This window comes from Numida meleagris, chromosome 4, assembly GCF_002078875.1.
Source record: "Numida meleagris isolate 19003 breed g44 Domestic line chromosome 4, NumMel1.0, whole genome shotgun sequence".
NCBI classification, from domain to species: Eukaryota; Metazoa; Chordata; class Aves; order Galliformes; family Numididae; genus Numida; species Numida meleagris.
Window position 1 is genome coordinate 50,635,942 of NC_034412.1, and position 19,047 is coordinate 50,654,988.

General features: G+C 43.2%; 1 protein-coding gene across 2 annotated transcripts; it reads left to right on the forward strand.

The window, feature by feature from the left end:
• Positions 1,415-18,986, forward strand: BMP3 (bone morphogenetic protein 3). Of its 2 annotated transcripts, XM_021396629.1 has the most exons (4): positions 1,415-2,173; positions 10,865-11,775; positions 15,925-16,146; positions 18,430-18,986. In XM_021396629.1, exons 1-3 carry the CDS (start codon positions 1,888-1,890, stop codon positions 16,114-16,116), a joined length of 1,389 nt encoding a protein of 462 aa, XP_021252304.1. In that variant the 5' UTR covers positions 1,415-1,887; the 3' UTR covers positions 16,117-16,146; positions 18,430-18,986. The 2 variants fall into 2 exon arrangements, with proteins under 2 accessions (XP_021252304.1, XP_021252303.1); XM_021396628.1 differs by having other exon boundaries at positions 15,925-18,986.

Consider the following 19,047-nt stretch of genomic DNA (forward strand, 5'->3'; position numbering starts at 1 on the left):
GTGTGCACTGTAAGCTCAGCCATGAGGTGCTTGAGCTTCCATGCTGCACCTCAGTTGGTTATCATCAAATCCTCCTTTGTTTGGAGTATTTGTGACAGATGTCCTTCTTGATTTTCAGTGCTCCAATCCCAAGTTCACTGTTGGTCGTGCAACACATCACAGTCTTATGGCCGATCATTTGGCACAGTAGGCTTGGTTTGGCTTTGCTGGTGGTATTCTTTTTCCAATCACTTCTCTCACCAGTGGCTGAAGTTGAAATATCACTTCCAGTTATTTCAGTAGCCTAAAGATTTTCCTTGGGACTCACAGTTTGGCCGTGGATGCTAAGCAGAGATTGCCATTTGTGCAATTTCTTAGCCACTAGTTCAAGTTATTTTGTTTTCTTCCTGCAGAGAACTGCATTGGTTTTATCATTTGTGTCCAAGGACCCAATCACACCTTACTGTTTTAGTGAAGTATGCTCACATTTGCAATTTTTATGTAGCACTGGTGTAAGTTTCTTATACAGAAAAATGAAATGAAAAGCATAGTTAGTCTTACTACTGACATTATTATTGAAATTGTGTGTGAGTGTACAGATAGGTATGAACTTTTTAGATATATATGGCAAATCAGATGCCTTAAAACTCCTTGAAAATGAAACACGAGCATTTCTTGATTTTAAGCACTCAGATATGGATACATACAAACTCATCACTGCTCTGCCATTAGCACACGTATCCCAGGGACATCCAGGTTGGATATTAGGAAAAAATTCTTCTCAGAAAAAGTGGTGAGGCATTTGAACAGGCTGCCCAGGCAGGTGGTGGAGTCACTGTCCCTGGGGGTGCTCAAGAACCATGCAGATGTGGCACTGAGGGACATGGTCAGTGGTCACGGTGAGGAAGGGCTGGGGTTGGACTTGTTGATCTTAGAGGTCTTTTCCAACCTTAATGGTTCTATGATTCTATGTGAACCTGCATATTCACAAACTATGACAAGGCAGAGAGGCTTCTCTTCCACCTGCTGTGCTTTCCCCCACCAGATGTGGGAGGTAAGACAATTTTTGCTTTGCAGAGTGTATTTTGGAAGGAACAATGTTACACACCTGAGGGGCTGCCTGATGCTGTGCTGCTAGCGCAGGGTGAGACTTCTCTGTCCTTCTGGTGCTGAAAGGCAGCACGCAAAATCTTTCCAGTTGAGCCCCACAGAAGGTGTGCGGGATTTCCCTACTTGATCCTGAAGAAGGGTTCTGGTGCCTGAAAAGGGACCCGGGGGCAGAAGGCGGGCTGCCAAACCCGGCCACCACCCCTTCCACCTGCTGAGATGTTCGAGGGGAGATGGTTGGGTGCACTTTGACTGAAGGTTTCTGTTTCATTCCAATCATAACCGCCTTTGGAAGGCGCTGGGTGGAGGTGGGAGGGGAACGTCCCCCCGCCCTGCTGACTCCCCAGCTGCGCTCAGTGCCGTGATTGCATTTCCAGAGCCACCTCCGTCCCCGTACTCGTTTCTCTTTGGGTGGTGGTTTCCCCCTCGCTTTGCCTCCCGCTCGCAGCCGGAGCCCAGAAGCGAGGAGGCGGTGCGATTGGCTGCGGAGCGGCCCCAGGAGCGGCGCTCACGCGGCACACGCACTGCTCACACCCCACCAAAACTCACTCGGGTGCGCTTGCAGTAGTCGGGGCGAGGAGCGAGCAACACCTCCACCTCTCGCCACGGGAAATAAACACCGTCGCTGCAGCCAGCACCGGGAAGGACGGGCGCTCTGCGAGGCGGTGCTTTCCTCCACCCCGCTGCTTTTTTTTTTTCCTCTCCATTTTTCTTTCTTTTTTTTTTCTTTTTTTTCCCCCCAAAAAGAGGAATCCGCGGCTCTGAGTTCCTCGCACAGCGTCGCGGGTGCCGGGCTCCGCGATGGCAGCTCCGGCCCGCTGGGTGCTGTGCTTGTGCTTGGGCTGCCTGTGCCTGGCTCCGGGGGACGTGCTGCGGGCCCGCTGGGCCGGGCTGCGGCGGAGGGCTGCGCGGGGCGGCCGGGCGAGAGCAGGTGACCACGGGCTGCAGCCGAGGGACAAGGTATCGGAGCACATGCTGCGCCTTTACGCGCAGTACAGCGCGGGTCCGGCGGAGCCGCCCCGAGAGCCGCCCGCCCCGCACCTCCGCCGCGGGAACACCGTGCGAGGTTTCCGCCCGAGGGCTGCAGGTGAGCGGCGACTGCGGGAGCGGAGGGGTGGAAGGGGCACTGCTGCCCCGTGCTCGGGGGACGCGGAGATGAGGAAAGTAACGCTTCCTGCGGCGACTCTTGTGTGCTTGGGGATGTGGTGTGCGGCGTGTTGTAATGACTGCTTTATCTGTGCAGCTCTCTCCTGGGTGATATCTGAGTGCCATATGAGGGAAGTGGAGTAATTAATATATCCTCTCCGCAGTCTCCTTTTATCTGTGCTGTGCATGTGTTGCTTCTGTTGGAATCATGGTTGGTTTACATGTGATGGAGTAGTGACGTGCCCTGGCGATCCTTCAGATTGTCCATAGTTACACTGGGATGTTGGTTACAGTGAGTGGTGGTGAGTGAATCATAGAATGATTTGAGTTGGAAGGGACCCTTGAAGACCATCCAGTCCAATTCCTCTGCAATGAACAGGGACACCTGCAGCTACATCAGGTGCTCAGAGCCCCATTTGGCCTGACCTTGAGTGTCTCCAGGACAGGGCATCCGCCACCTCTTTGGGCAACCTGTGCCAGGACCTCAGCACCTGTACTGTAAAAAAAACCTCTTCCATATATCCAATAAACCTCCCCTCATCCAGGGCAATGAGGAATGTGTTGAGTTGAAGGATGGTTTGTGCACGGTGAGCACTGCATTTCAGCATTTTTGGCAGCGGCAATTAGATCTCTGTCCTGATTATACAGCACACTGCACAAGTATATTTATGAAAACATGAAGTTGCTTTTCTTAAATGGGTATTTATAAGGAGAGGGTTATGTATTTAGCGTGGCAGTATCCCAGAAGAACTGTGCCCTGCAGAAAGGAAAGGCAGCACTGCCTCAGCTGAACTCCCTTGCTCCGCTCTTCTGTGTACCTGACCTCTGTCTGGGCTACATGGGAATGCCACAACTCCAGTGTGACCCTGACTATATTGAGTTTCCCATATCCAACGCATCCTGAAAACTTGCTTGTTTTTTTGTTTGTTTGAAAACTGTTCTGCTGTACAGAGCAGCCCTATGTGGCTGTCTTCTCTTTTCCACGATTGTGGTGAGTTAACACAGAAGTTTTTTCACAGACAGGCACCCACCAGTAACACTCAGCTTTGTCCAGGTGTTTCACTGACCTGCACTGATTCCTTTGTCTCTGAGAAAACCAGCTGAAAGCTGGGTGCCAGGCCTTGCTAAGGTTTATTTGGGAGTCATTACTGCTGATTCTTCAAAGGCAGCGATATCTATTATAGGATAGCTCTGCACAGAGATCAAATACCACAAATAATTGAATGGCTTTGGCATGTTAGGATTCTGTGCTGCAAACACTCTCCCTTGTATGTTACTGCAAGTACTTCTGTCCACAAGAGAGGTTTGAGAGGTGAGAGGCTTACATACCTTGGTTGGATGGAGAGCTGGGATGCCCCATTTGTTGTTCATACAGAATTTGTATGTAGAAGGACCTCTCCTGTCTTTCTGAAGGGAACCGTTTTTTGCAATGTAGATCCAACAGGTATTCCTCTGCTCTGGAATAAGCATTGCCCTCACTGAAAAAGGGTAAGATATAATAAAAAAAAAAAAAAAAGGGAAAGTATAATCAAAAGGAGAACATAACACTCTGTTTAAGAGTATCTGATTAAAGATATTTATTGTTCTAAACCTAGAAGGCCTTTGGTTGAAATCCCATCTCTGTGGTCTTTCTGATTGTATTAATACTCTCACTTGACGTTGGGTGGCAGCAGTCCTATAAACACACTGTTCACTAATCTCTTTCCTCCTCCAATACTTTCCCACTTCAAGTGCCAAAGCAATAAATTGGAAGTTGTTATAAGCTTTTTGACACTTCTGTAACTATTTATGTAAAATATTTAACCAATTGGCTGTTGTCTTTCTCTCCCCATAGGCAACAGCAGCTCATTTGTATGGTTATTGATGGCATACAGGTGCATTTCCATAAAAAAACCACCTGAGATTAAAGGTTCTTTGGGGTAGCAGGCACAAAATGAAGCGATCTTATTCCTTGTGCCCAGCTGCCTAGCCAGCCCTGCCATGCCAACAGCGCATCCACAATATTTCCTTTCTGATGGTTTGTTTCCAGATCCTATGCTTTGGCTTGGTGAGCATGGTGGTTATGGGTTGATGGTTGGACGAGATGATCTTAGAAATCTTTTCCAACCTTTATGATTCTGTGACTGCTAGGCTCCTCAGCTGCAAATGTCTGTTTTCTACTGGCTTCCTCATATCCTCAATGGGGCTGAATCAGCGAAGGCAATCAGTTGTAATGCATTGGAGGAGTAAGAGCAACACATCTCTGTTGCTAACCTCTTCTGAAGACAGCTTTTTGTCTGCAACGAGAAGTACTCCCCTAAGAACCCACCGATTCCTCCTGCATGTACAGCAAGGGACCTTGAAGGAAATCTTTAATGGCTTCATTTGTGGATTAACCATATGTTTTCAGGAGATAAACTTCTTCTTTTCTGAAACACAGCTATGAAACCATTGTCCCACGCTCTCTCCCTAAAGGGGCTCTGGCTGTTTGGAAGCATGAGAAAAGCCTCTCCCAGATGTCCCAGTTCACCCACTAGGAACAATTTTGGGACCCTGTAAGATGGCCTGTAGTTCAGTGAAACCAGGAAGGTGTAGGATTTGTTGGACCATTTCCCTGTTTCTAGTCTAAAAAAGAAGTAGTGTTGCCTATGGCTGCCCAAGGAGGTGGAGGAGTCACTGTCCTTGGAGGTTTTCAAGAAATGTGGCACTGACGCACGTGGCTTAGTGGGTGATGGTGATGATTGGACAAGATGATCTTAGTGGTCTTTTCCAATCTTAATGGTTCTGATTCTAGGATAGCTGTGGTCTCGTAGTAAACAGCCAAAGAGCAAATGGAAGATCTCACATCTTAAGATTTCGCATCTTAGCTGTGAAATGCAAGTTTTCCTTTCTGTGGCTCAGTCTTCTGAGGGAACAGAGGCAGGAGCTTTGACTGTACATGGGCACCTCTGGAGTTAGCATCCTATGCTGCCCCACAATCTTTTGTGCACCAGATTTCACTGGATTACCAGTGGTTTGGTTTTTCAGCTGGGGTTTTTGGCCTTTGACTTTGATGACTGCTCACGTGATCTTGTATTCAGGCAAATTTGTTTGTCATTATTCTTGCTAAGTTATCTCAAAACATCATTGTTAAATTTGAGATGCTTGGAAGGTTAACCTTTGACACCTACGACATAGCTGCGTTCTATGATCGAGCCTCTGCATCAGCTTCTGCACACATTTTCTTTCCTCCTGCCAGTTAGCAAAACCACTGAATGACCAGACCTCAGCTTGATGGAAAGCTGCTGACCTCCAGTAGCTCTGAGGCTCTGAACATGAGGAAAAGACATGTCCTGGGATAAATAACAGAGAGTGGAAAGATAAAAGGGGAGAGCACAAGGCTTGCAGTTGACTTTTGGAAGTACTTTTATTCATAGCATCGCTAAAGGAACATGTCTTGCAAATGAGTCATTTAAAAAGCTATGACTTTAATTGGAGGGTCTCTCTAATGATGTTATAGTAAAGCTATACAGACAGAAATTACTTTAAACTCTTTTTTATTGACTGAATTTCAAGCAATTTTAGGTATTACACCTGCCCCTGGGCCAATTCCTGTGGTTTAAGAACTATGCTCTCCTCCTCCTTAAAATGCTTTTCTTTCCTTTGTTGCGGTACAAAATGCCCACGCACACACAGGATCCTGTATTTTTGCTTTGCAAAATACTCAAATCAGTAATGGGGTAAGGTGCAATCAAGTAACAGCAAAGGTGGGAGGAAAGTAGAAATCTGGCTTCCAAATCTGCGTTCCTATTCTGAAACTTGTTCCCATTTCCAGCCCTCAGTGAACTCCGAAACACTGATATGTTCTTAACTGTGCACTGGCACAAGGGCACCACTTTAATATCTCATTTAAATGGCAGCTAATGATGACTGTATAACTAAACAGCCCTCATTATTGCATCCTTTTTCACCCATGGGATAGATTTGGCAGTCCATAAAAATGTCAGTGCATCCTCCATAAAGGTAAACACACCACATGTTGGTGGAGTTGTTCCAGCTTATTGATGCCTGGAAATGCCCCTTGTAACATAAATACGTTCCTGCTGGTGATGTCAGTCTCCACAGACCTACTGCTTTTTCTTGAAATGCCTTTTTAATGCTTGGAGCAGGCAATACAAACAGCTGTGGGTTATTGCAGGAAGTGAGGAAGCACAGGCTGTGCTCTGAAGATTGAGTGGGTACAAACTTCAGTTGCAGTGTTGTGAGCTGAGCCACTGGCTAGCCTGAGGCATCAGGAAGTGTATTGGCAGCCCTTAGAGCCCAATGGTGAGTGATGGTACACCGCAATATGGTGCCCCAGTTACAACCATGTGGGTGACAGGTTGAGACATTTCTGATTTGGGCCTGGAGAGTCTGTACCTCCATGCTTTCCTTGCCACAGTGAGCTCTGCCTTTGAATCATAGAATCATTAAGGCTGGAAAAGGCATCTAAGATCACCAAGTCCAGTGGTCACCAACCCATGACTGCTTAACCGTGTCCCTCAGTGCCACATCTCTGTGGTTCTTTAACACCTCCAGGGATGGTGACTCTGCCGCCTCCCTAGGCAGACTGGTCCTGAGCCTCCCCTGTCATAACTTAATGCCATTACCTCTTGTCCACATGATTACAAACAATGAAGTGTTCACCCTGAAAGTACCTTCACTGCACAGCTCATGGCTGCTGTTCTAAAGCTCAACGTGGTACACATAAGCAATGCCAAAAGTGCATGGATGCTGTGTCTTACCTAGTGCAGGCCAAAAAAGCTCTGTCTGGTCTTCAAATCTTCTTCTTTGATTGTACCTTTAATGGGAGTGGGGAATGCCATTAAAATCTGGCCTCAGGGTATTTGTTCGTTGCTGGGGAGTTGGACTAGATGAACTTTAATTGTCCCTTCCATCTCAAATGATTCTGTGATTCTATCTGGAAGGTGGAAGTGTATTCCTTGCATGGAAGTATTTCCTTCGGAACGTTTTTCCTTTACTTGTTTCTTCTTATATCTTCTCCTTATGGATTTGGTTGCTGAGAAGGCTTTTGTACTACAAAAGAGCAAAGCTAGGATAGCAAAACTCCCTTGAAGTAGGAACTAGAAGGTATCACTCACAGAGGATGCGTGTGACACAGTGTTCCTAAGCTGCAACAGAAGCCCAGGTCACATAGGTATCTGGGTTTTTCTGAGCCAGAACATGGCTAAGCCACAGGTATCTGTGCTGGATGCCAGTCATCTGTTTGTAGGTGATTTTGTGAATTAATGATTTGAAGTCTCTGAGGGATGGTTTGAGCTCAGAAGGTGTTCGGTGAGAAAATAGCTCCACCTACTGCAAGTAGGCTTTAGTGTGGAGTTAAGTACTGAGAGTGGCTTCTTGGGTTTTACTTTTAATCAAAAGTATATATTCCTCCTGTGTCTGCTTCACGCCAGCTAGAGTTTCTTTATAAACAAAAGCAGCTTATTTTGTATTCTACCACAAAATGCCAATTTAGAACCAGCAGCACTGGTTAAATTGAATTCTTATTAAAGAATTAAAATAAAAACTTGTCATTCAACACAAAGCAGTGATTCAAGTAATAACTTCTTTAACAGGCATGCATGAGACGTCATAAATGCTGGTTCCTAAGACTGATGTACTTAGTGCTCTGCCAAATTACATATTAACCTTATTATATTAGTGATTACAAACCAAGCAGAGATCAGGTGAGGCATATGCTTCTTACAAAGGTTGTAAGTAGCCAGTTTTGGCCTTCAGGAATTAGAAATGGGTTCAAAATCAAGGAAAACCCCAGACATAACTAATAGCTAGAAGTTGGATGAGTTTGGTGCATTAATTTTCAGATATTGAGAACTTAGCTACCAGGACCTTATGTGTTCCACCATCAAGTTGGGCTGAATGTGTCAACAGCAGTGTCTTTCATAAACGATTTTGCTTTTTCTTTTTTTCCCATTTCACTGAGACAAGTCTATGTTTTTGTTGTTGTTGTTGTTGTTTATTTTCTCCCCAAATTTCCTGAACTATGCACATGATACACTGGGGAGGAGGGCTCTGTCTTTCTAGTGAGGCTGATTCCTCCTCTTTTAATATATTGTTTAGAATATTGATCAGAAATATTCTTAGAAAAAGAGGTCACTTGGGTGGTTGAGATGGGAAGGCAGAGGGAGACTCTTGTCTTTTGTTTGACTTGGTCTGACTGGAATTAGCAGTTGTAGCATCAGTGTCTGAAAGCACAGAATGTCACCCAGAATGTCATTCAAAACATAAAGCTGTCAATATTATTATTTTTTTTGATAGCATCTAAACATTTGGATCAGTGTTTCTGCCACTCTGAAGGACAGACATAACTGCAGTTCAACCAGGATGTTTTAGAACAAAAATTACGTCTCATCCCCAAGCCTTTCTGTCATACCCTACAGGAGATTAACACAGTCAGCCAAATGTTCCTACAGATCAGCCTGGGTTGGGAGTGCATCTCTGGGTTTGTGCAAGATACCTGTGGTTAAGCTGACTTTTCTAATTTCACAGCTGCAGAAACCTCATGTTCCACCATATCCCTACTAACTGATATAGCAGCGTCCTGTCCATGAAGAAACATTGTCCTTCCTTGTCTTATTTCTGTCTGCACCGAGGCAAATGGGTGCATTTTGCCACCACCCATCCCTGTTCTTGCCCCCCTAAAAGGTCATTTGGGTTTGGCTTTCTTTTGGGTATTAGGGTTGCTCTAGTGCTATCTGCCTATCTCCTGCTACATTAGTAAATACTTCCTAACAGGCTGTCATGGAAAGTGATGAAATGCCTTAGATAGAATGACAATTTATCCTGTGTAATTGAAGCAGTCCTGGTCCTGATTGTTCTGGAAGGAGAATTCTGTTGTGATTAGTGTCTGAGCTAGCCAAAGGACTGTCAGACAATCTTGTGTGTTTTTAGTTCATAACAAATGGTGAACTGCTGACATCCAAGCCTTAAATACTATTAAACAGTGATTCTAGCCTGATGTTTCTCTTCTCCATGTCTTTCAAGGCAAGGCACATTTCCTTCTCCATGTGCAACGTTGTTGTCAACTTGTTCATGCCCAACTCTGCCCTTTCTATTTTGAAGGGCTCTGGGACATGAACACTCATTTGTGTATGCAAAGGTGACTGACCACTTGAGGAGCCACTAAATTGTTTTCACTCTAATGGAGGAATTGTTAACCTTGAGAGGAAGCATCCTTTGTAACACAGGATTTCAGCTTGTCTGTTGGTTTAGCTTTTGAAGTACATTGTGCTTTATTGCTTGCCCATTTTGCATCCTGACAAGTATAGTATAGTATATATATCAAATGTTAAATGTATTTGAGTCCCTCTTTAATAGGCTCCCTCACAGTTTAGAAGCTGCCCCCGCAGGCCTCAAAGCCCCCATCTTTTAGATGGTGCCCAGATCACAGAGGAGCAAAGCAAAGGGTGTAAAGAAACCAGCTAGACATATTTGCAATAAACAGTCTAGCAATCAGAGGTCAAATGGCATATTTGAAAGTATAATTTAAAGCCTGTGGTAACACATTCAAAAAGATGAGTGTTTAGAGAGGAGATGTTGATTTATTCTGCACAAAATGGGAAATACCTAACACGCCTGCCTAATACATCTGTCACACCTACTTATTACATATTCATAGATTATGTAAGTACAATGTTACATAGCATATTTGAACCTTCTGTGCTTGCGTGGGGGTCTTTGGTGGTCATTTGGGGAGGTGCCCCACTCCTCACTTTGCCCATATTTGGGCACAAGGACAACTAGTCATTTCTGATTGGTTACCTTTTTGGACGTGTGCCTCATCTCAAGGATGTCTGGTCTTGCTGTTTCTTATTTATGGCTGTCTTGGATGTTTGAAGAGAAATATCTCGTCTCAGGAAGGTTGTTTTTCTGAGATAGGCAGGACATCCGGAACTTTAAGTGAAGCGTCAACTTTGGGCAAAATACCTCAGCCAGACAAAAACGTCAAATAATCAGCTTTTGAGATATCACTAGGACAAGATTCACTTCCTTACTTCTAACAAGGGGCCTGTGGCTCATCAGTATGGTGCAGGTGTACAGGCAATTGAATGCCTGATGAAGGCAGTGGAAGCCTTTCTCCAGCATCAGCTGTGTCTGGGCTAAGGTGTGGTTCAGTGCCACTGATATCCCATTTGTCTTAAACAAAGAAAAACAAACCTGCAGGCAGAACAGAGCAGCCATGACTACTCAAGGAACATTTGGGAGAATGTATATAAAATTAAAGAACAATAAAAAGAGAGAGCATAAAACATTACTATGAAATTCAAGTTTCTGGATTATAGATACAGTCTATAGTGCATCTGTTATCAAACTATGTTCCTATGACCTAGTTTGTTTCCTGGAATTGGAGGAGTGGTAGCAAATGTATAAGAGTTTTTCTAGACTGAGATATGTGTTATGAGGAAACCAGATAGTAAGTATGAGATTTTAAAATCACCAATTTACTGTGTTGGTCATGACTCTGACTAGTGGCCTAAACCTGTTCGCACAGCACTGCATGAAAGTTTCTCAAAAACTTAATTTATAACCTAGAAAGCAATACATTTGATCCTTTTGGTTTCCGTAACATTTTGAATTGCCCGTATTCTTATCTAAATATTTATTCTTTTAGGGAGCCCTGGAAGCCAGGAGCTGTATGTTTTTAACTTGACTTCACTCACCAAGTCAGAAAATATCTTGTCAGCTTCGTTGCATTATTATATCAGTGATCTGCTGGATGCTGACTGGAACTGTTCCCAGTCCAGAGGCTGTTCTCATCATGGGCACAGGAAACCTGAAATTCAAATACATCTTTCAGTGTGGACTTTTCCATCTGTTGGGAACCAGACCCGGAGTCTGGGCCACTTCCTAATAAACATCTCCAGCTCTTATGGCGATGTCCTTTCCTGGCAGTGGAAAGATATCACTCAGGTCCTGCACAAAGCTAAACAGAGCAATGAACTTCTGATTGGTGTCAGAATGGATTCAACCAGCCGTCACCAGTGGAAAAGGGCACCTTTTCACTATGAGCCCTACATTTTGATATATGCCAATGATTCTGCCATTTCTGAGCCAGAGAGCGTTGTCTCTAGTTTGCAAGGGCACCACAATCCTTTGGCAAGGGTCTTCCCTAGGCCAGAAAACCGCATGAGGAGCAGCCTTGGAAAGCGGCGGCGAAAACGCTCCACCAACGTCCTGTTGCCATTGCAGAATAATGAGCTTCCAGGAGCCGAGTACCAGTACAATGAGGATGAGAGGTGGGAAGACAGAAAACCATACAAAACTTTCCAGCCTCGACTGGCAGAGAGAGCAAAGAGTAAGAAAAAGCAGAGGAAGAACCATCACCAGAAGAGCCAGACTCTCCAGTTTGATGAGCAGACCTTGAAGAAGGCGAGGAGGAAGCAGTGGAATGAGCCACGGTATTGCGCCCGGCGCTATCTGAAGGTGGATTTTGCTGACATTGGCTGGAGCGAGTGGATTATTTCCCCGAAATCCTTTGATGCCTATTACTGCTCAGGGGAATGTCAGTTCCCAATTCCAAAGGTACTGTGTTTATTGATCTTTTTGTACTGTCTGTTACTGTAAGCAATGCACTTTCTTTCTTCTTCCATCAGTGAAATGCAGCTGGTCACCTACTATATGCAGGGATATGGTAAATAAGTGGTGTCTTTGTCTTGTACTGCACGGAGTAGTGGTTAAAACAGCTAGTAAAAAAAACAAGCTTGTAAAGATAATTTTAAAAGTATTACATGGTATTAATTTTTTGTCCAGACCCCAAATCACCATAAAGTATTTCCTGGATAGTGCTAATGATGTGTGAACTTGTTATGAACCTGTTTAATAAACATAATACAGGCCAGACTCAGAAAATTGCTTATTAGATGGGAGTAGTCATGCCATGAAGAAGTCTCTGCTGCCAGACCCACAGTGGGTTCAGTTAATAGAGCACCCTCTAGGAAGAAAGTGCATCTCAGGTGGCATTACTCCCACATTGAGGCTGAAGGACTCAAGGGAGTCACTCTTTGAAAATGGCAGGTGGAGGGTTGTACCAAAGGAGATGGAGCCCAAGGAAAGCAAGCTGAGAAAGGGATGAGTCTGTGCTGCAAGGAGGTGATGTGCCTGACTCCCTCAAACTACAGTGGCAGGGTTTCTAGTTTTGGATCAAAAGAAAAAAAAATGAAAGGGAATAGGGAGAGATACAGTCATTACCTTTGCATAAATTGCATTATGCCTTTACTGTTGGTGGGGAAACATGCACTACTCACCATACAGGTTAGAAATTTTAAAAGCTGTGGACCTGAACTTCTTTCACTCTAGCTTTAAGGACAGACAGATGATTAAAATGCCCACTGTGACCTTCTACTTAAGAGTGGGTTAGCATTTCCTATTGCAGGTTTTGCTGTAAAATCTTCATCCCAACTATAAGAATGTTTTTCCAGTTAGGAGAAAACAGTACATCACATGCACATGCTTGATCACGACAAAATCATTTTCTGCAAATAATAGCATAGACTTGGTTGGGTCAGGAATACAGAATTAAAGCATTATAGCTATATAGACACTGTGAAGACGAGTACTTGCTGCCATGTACTGCAGAGAGATAACTCATTAGGAGAATGGGGAACTGAGACCTTATTGCAAGCCTGGTTCCCTTCAAGCAATGGGTAGATATCTGTCCATACTGGGGTTCAGATTGTTTCGTCTGTGCACATAAAACAAAATGACCTCATTTTCCAAGAAGAATGAAAAGCTGAGTTCTACAAAAAGGTGAAGCTAGTGTCTCCTAGAGCCATGTGTTGTTCCTGAGCCATACATAATATCTGGTGCTACAAATAAGACTGTGTTTGCAAAATGATACCTTAACCATCAGGCAATAACAAACTAATCTGTGCCTGTGGGTATATAATGTTCCCTTGCTGAGGGCGAGCTCCTAAAGCTGACAACCTGTTGGGTAATTAGGAACAGATGTGCCTTGTCTCCCCCCCCCCCCCCCTTCTCCACCTCCAAATTTTCTGGCCCTACCCTTCCCCTGATTTCAATTAGCTGCTTTGACTGCTGTTATACTCGTGTGTTGGGCTTACAGAGCACTGTAGAGCACACAGCCAGGCAGACCCTCTCCCAAATCAGGAATGAAAGCCCATAACTGACATCATTTGCCCCACTCCTAATCTATCTCTAATGAAACTCAACAGGGCAGCAAGTCTCCCAAGGATGCACACGGCTCAGCAGGTGCAGCCCTGGCCACAGCTGGACTCATTCACAGATTTGGCAGCTTGCAGTCCACCCAGTGCTGTTCCCTCCCACTGCTCTTCTTGGCCTCACCTCCTACAAGAAAAGCTTTTCTGCTTTTCATTAGCATGTTCTGGACAGAGCATGAAGGCAGTGGCCCAACCACCCCTCCCGGTGCGGGACGTGATGCCTCAGTATCCAGAGGTGGATTTCAGTTCTCCCAAAAGCATTTATTTGCCTTTGGGTTTTCCTGCAGTTGCTGTTATATTCCCTGCTGTCAGAAAGGGAGTTGCGCCACAGCTGTTTATGTTCAGGAGTGCATTCCAAGAGTAGTGTGTTCATGGCAGACGTGAAGACAGCACAGGAGATACCCTGTAAGGTATACTTGTATCAAATAGAGACTTCCTGCTGAGCTCTCTTACCATATAATGGCTGAACATATCCGGGCTGATATCTGAGGCTCTCTTGGCAGTTCTTGAAATCAGTTCTATATGTAAAAGAACTACACTTGCTCTGAATAATTCCTTGGAATATAACATGTCTCGGGGCCAAGCCTGAAAAGAGTAGATTGGGTGGAGTTTTAAACTCTTCCAAAGAGTTGAATTGTTTGATAATCTGCATCAAAACTTCAGCCACTACCAAGGGGCGTAGTGCCATAAGTCAGTGAACTGTTGGGCTCCTCCTCAGTACTTTGTAATTATCCCCGGTAATTTCAGACTTGACCAGTGGAAAGCACAAAAGAAGGAAAACCAAAATGTGCACTCCTTAGGAAACCAAAACATTTTTGGTAGTACAGATTCCTTATCTGAAATGAAGGGTTTCTGATGAGACTTTAATGGGGCATCTGCTGAAACTTTATTTTAACTCCAGTACCATTAACAATGGGAAATATCTCAAACTCATTTAGATATTTTATTTCTTTGCCTCTGATCAGCATGCCTAGGATGTTTGTGTGGTTCCCAATGACTTATGTGAAGAATGCCGCACTGGAACTGACTAAAGGAGTGAGTCTGGGTGCTTTCACAAAAAAGCTGGGTGCTTTTTTTACAGAAAGAAATTGTACAAAAATTTGAATTGTGTACTGGCCTAAGACACTTTAAAAGTCCTTATACTGCTAGGGAATATTGGTATTCTTGAATTAAAAGCAAATGAATGAATAAAAATGCCTTTCTTGAGAACTGCCAGCTAGATTGAGAGTAATGTCTTTGTAACCATGCTGGGTTATCTATAGCCACGTTTCTTGCATACAAGGTCATCAGGACTTGCAGATGAGGTAGGTCGATATCTGACCCTCAATGCTGATCCCAAGACAGATCATCTCTTATCCCAGCAAAACTGAGTATGTGGCCCAACTAATCTTGTTGCATGTATTTCTCAGTGACATCTGACTGAGCATATTTTTTAACCAGGGGATTCCCAGGCACGTGTGTAAGATGAGCTCCCAAGTGCATCGTTAACATTTCACTCCTACAGAAACAAAACTCTTTGGCTAAAAACTGTCTTGAGTATGTTTCGTGCTCACATGTCATTACTGCAGATACTTGGATTTGAAAGTGCTTGGGAGGTAAAATTTAACATATTCATTTTTCACTTTTCAGAATATATTGACTTCTCATTTTATGAATATATTCAAATTCTGAGGTTTTTTTTTTGGTTCTTTTTTTTGGTATGTGATTTTTGTTTGTTTTTTAAACAAAGATAGGTAACTCACTGGTCAGAATCACTTTTCCATTTATATTAGTCAACCATGTTTTCCAGTTTACATGAGTATTAATCCAGGAAGCTTTGTCCTTTGGAGCAAAATGTCATCGTAAGATGAGGTACAGCTGACGTGGGCTTTTTGGGCTGTTATTCAGCAATGTTGCTGATGTGTATTACAGATTTATGAATACCAGTTATCTGGCATGGAAGAATGAGCAAAACAACCCAACCTTGGAAGGCAGAAAACTGGAGCAATTAGCATCATGACATAACATATTTCCATACTCTCCTCTGTATATGTTCTATCTACTTCTACTTTTCTTGATGCACTCACACTAATTTCCTGACGCAGAAGTTTTATTTTGCTCCCCCGATGAATCAGGCTGCTAGCATGTTGATTGTCTCACTCCTAGCTGTTCAAGTTTTATGACGAAATTGCAGCCCACTTGAAACTGAATTCACAGCATAAGAGACTGCCTTGACCCACAGTTACACCTTGGTGCAAGGTCTGCTGCCTGGGCATTCTTCTGGGAAGGCACATCCCCAGCGGGATGCTCCAGCTGAAAGCAGTGGAGCAGCAGTGACATCCAGTGGCCAGCAGAACCGTACCAAAGTTGCATTCCCACCTATGGTGACAACTGGAGATGGTTGAACACACCAGGTTCTGCAACAGGTCCCTTCTTCAGGAAACAAATTTTATTCTAGAGTATACGTATATAAAATTTATGCAGTTGTATTTTCTGCTTTATCTTGCTCTTGCAGGCCTTGAAGCCATCCAACCATGCCACCATCCAGAGCATAGTGAGAGCTGTCGGCGTTGTCCCTGGAATTCCCGAGCCGTGCTGTGTTCCTGACAAAATGTCTTCTCTCAGCATCTTATTCTTTGATGAAAATAAGAATGTGGTTCTCAAGGTGTACCCCAACATGACAGTAGAATCCTGCGCCTGCAGATAACATCTCAGAAGACCATTGAGAAGCACTAAGGTGATTACTCGCTGTTCAGTGGGGTTCTTTTCATGATTTATACTTTTCGTTTGCACTGCCAAGGCATTTCCTTCTGGGGGAAAATAAATAAATAAATCCAAACAAAAAAAAGATGAAAATGGAGTGGATTCTGAATAGCAATTCCGAAGGAAGGGAACGTGAACTTCATTCATCTTTAAATTTGATTAAGGTGTTAAATCATGGCAACAGAGACTGACTGTTGCTGTTGAAACTGAGAGATGAAAGAGAAATTTACAGAAGATTTTGAGATTTTGGGGACTGTCAGAAGGACATACTGGTCTATTTTTGTACATGACTTTGGAAACAGCAGTAGCTGTTAAGTTTTTGTCTCCGTTCTTCTGGTGACTGATGGGGAGGGAGATTTGAAATATACTTTCATTCATTTTAAAGCTAAGCTTCCCGTCATAGGTTACTGAGTAGTGCAGCAAGAAAAAAAAACTAAACAAATCTGACATTCTAAGAGCCTTAGATAACCCAATTCAGAATTATATTTCCTTGGTATGACATGTCGTTGACTGCATGCACGCGTTAATTTTTGATAACTTATTCTTCATAACTCAGCTTACGAGATGTCAGTGCCCTTGGCTGAAGAAGGCAAAACATATCACTGCTGCATGGCAAATTGTGGTATCTAAGAAGGACTTCTCTTACATGCCACTGTAGAAACACAGCAGGCAAAGGGTATGAAAGTGCCACACTCAGTGATGTCTTCATAACAGATATTCTAGAGCATATCTGCAAATAATCTATGAGTAAGTTATGGTAGTTAATTCCTAACGTGAAATTATTTGGTCCGTAACTCTTATCTGTAGACCTTCATGACAGTTATTTTACCAGAACTAGCTCTGGTTTGTGAGTTTTGATGTTATATTAATCAGCTAGCAGCTTTTCTTTTTCTTGTTGCTTCTACTCTGTAAATGTGTTGTACCTGTGCTGTTAATTTAAGGTTTCTTACCAGCAAGTTTTGCACAACAAAAATACAAAACATGCTTTCCACAAGAAAAATTAATGTGAGAAACTAAAAGTAGGGAAAGAAGGATCTAATAAATCATAGGCACCTCTGAAAAACGTTGGTTCTGTTTTTGGGTGGATGTCAGAGGAATACTTCAAGCTTTAAGTTTCTAGCGATGTCCTCTATAGTGGATGAAGCTTTGTAAAGCACTTCTGGCTGACAAGACCCATGTTTTAGTTCATGCTAAGAGTAAACATTAATCTTTTGGGTAAATTATCTACATAATCGACTGTAGTGTGCTTAAAGGGAAAATATTCATGAGGAATATCTTAATTCCCCATGGTCAGGAGAGTTCAGTTCTCTACTTTGGAGTCAGTGGTTCTCCGTGTTTTGAAGGTGATCGGCTTTCCCACATGAATGCCTCCTTGCAGCTTCATAGCTATGTGAAGGCAATTTAAACACTTGATGATTGATTCTTATGTTTGGTCACTGGTGCTATCGTGTTTACCAATCTGAGTCATGTGCATGGGTGTGAGAGGTGTGGACGTAGATCATATAACCCAGGATCCTTTTAGTAATCGTTTTTTACTGCGTGAAGTCTCAGTGGAAGCTGATGGGAGTTTCACTTCAAAACAAAAAAAAAAAAAAAAAAGAGAAAAAAAGTAACAGCACAGATTAGTCCCAGATGCAAGTCAGGCTCACAGCCCTTCCATTATCCCTCTTGAAAAGAATATCCCAATAATGCAGCCTGAAACCTTATTGGCTGGAATTAAGCAAGAGTAAGCAGCACAGCTTTAGACCCAATTGCTGTATGTTAGGAATCCAAGACTTTAACAGCATCACCTGAAAAGGAGCATAATGATGTTCTGCTTGGCTGTCACTGGGGCACACCCACTCTTTGTCAATAACTGTGGAATGTGGAACAGGTGCAACCTCCCAAGTAAAATCTGATCTGCCTCTTCCAACTCTACACTGAGTGTTAACTCTGTGTGTGAGACATTTATGCACAGGACTTGTTCTTGCATTTGTGTTTTTAGGTGCAGCTTTCTAAATAAAGCCATTTTTAGAATCTGTAAGATGTTAATCACCTAAGCAGTGATGTCTGTATATAACGTTGTATGAGTAGGGACTTCAAAATAATATCCAACCAATGTTATTAATCACCATTCTAGTCTTAAATCAGCATGAGGGGCTTTCGCCACATATTCTGTTTTTTGAAATTCTATAAATTGATGAATGGCACCGCTTCCCATCTAATTATATAGCATCTAATGCCAGCGTGTTATTTTTATGGTTTTATTTTTATGCAGCGGCAGAGCACGTTTCATGAGGTGCCACATGCCCATGGGGTTGTGAATCACTCTGCTCTGGTGCAGGACTGGTCCAAAAGCTTTGGATGTTCATTTCTGAGGAGATGCTTGGAAGTTTGCAGGAGACGGACTGTTTGTTGAGAGACCCATTCCTCCTTGTAAAAACAGCCTTTGTAAATGGTTTCTTTTTAAAAGTTAATGTATGTACAGACAATGTCAAATAAAGAAAAATAGCAAAAAAAAAAAAAGTTATTTTGTATATGGAAAGAAACTTTTACAGATACTTTTAATTTATTTTATATCTGTGGCCATCTTGTCCTTTTCCTATTTTCGTCTCAACGCTCTCTGAACAATACAATTGTCACTGTTGTTGCAAAGATGAAAAGCAAAGACCATGGTCAGGTTCACAACGACAAATCACAGCAGCACTGTGAAAGATACATTTCACTACTGATGTATAAGCTTGCCTAATTTGTATTTGTTTCCTTTCAGTAACAGGAAACTTTCACTATGAACTCTGGATAAAATATAAAATAAAATCACTTTTTACATGAAAACTCATTCGTTCTCTGTTGTATTCAGGTCTTTCCAAGAACTTTAAAGTTTTCACTGCTTTCT

Excerpts from the sequence above, each read along its gene's own strand:
- BMP3 (XM_021396628.1), top strand. The coding sequence starts at position 1,888 with ATGGCAGCTCCGGCCCGCTGGGTGCTGTGCTTGTGCTTGGGCTGCCTG. Across the intron at positions 2,174-10,864 it reads TTTCCGCCCGAGGGCTGCAG|GGAGCCCTGGAAGCCAGGAG; the intron begins GTGAGCGGCGAC and ends TTATTCTTTTAG. Across the intron at positions 11,776-15,924 it reads GTCAGTTCCCAATTCCAAAG|GCCTTGAAGCCATCCAACCA; the intron begins GTACTGTGTTTA and ends TTGCTCTTGCAG.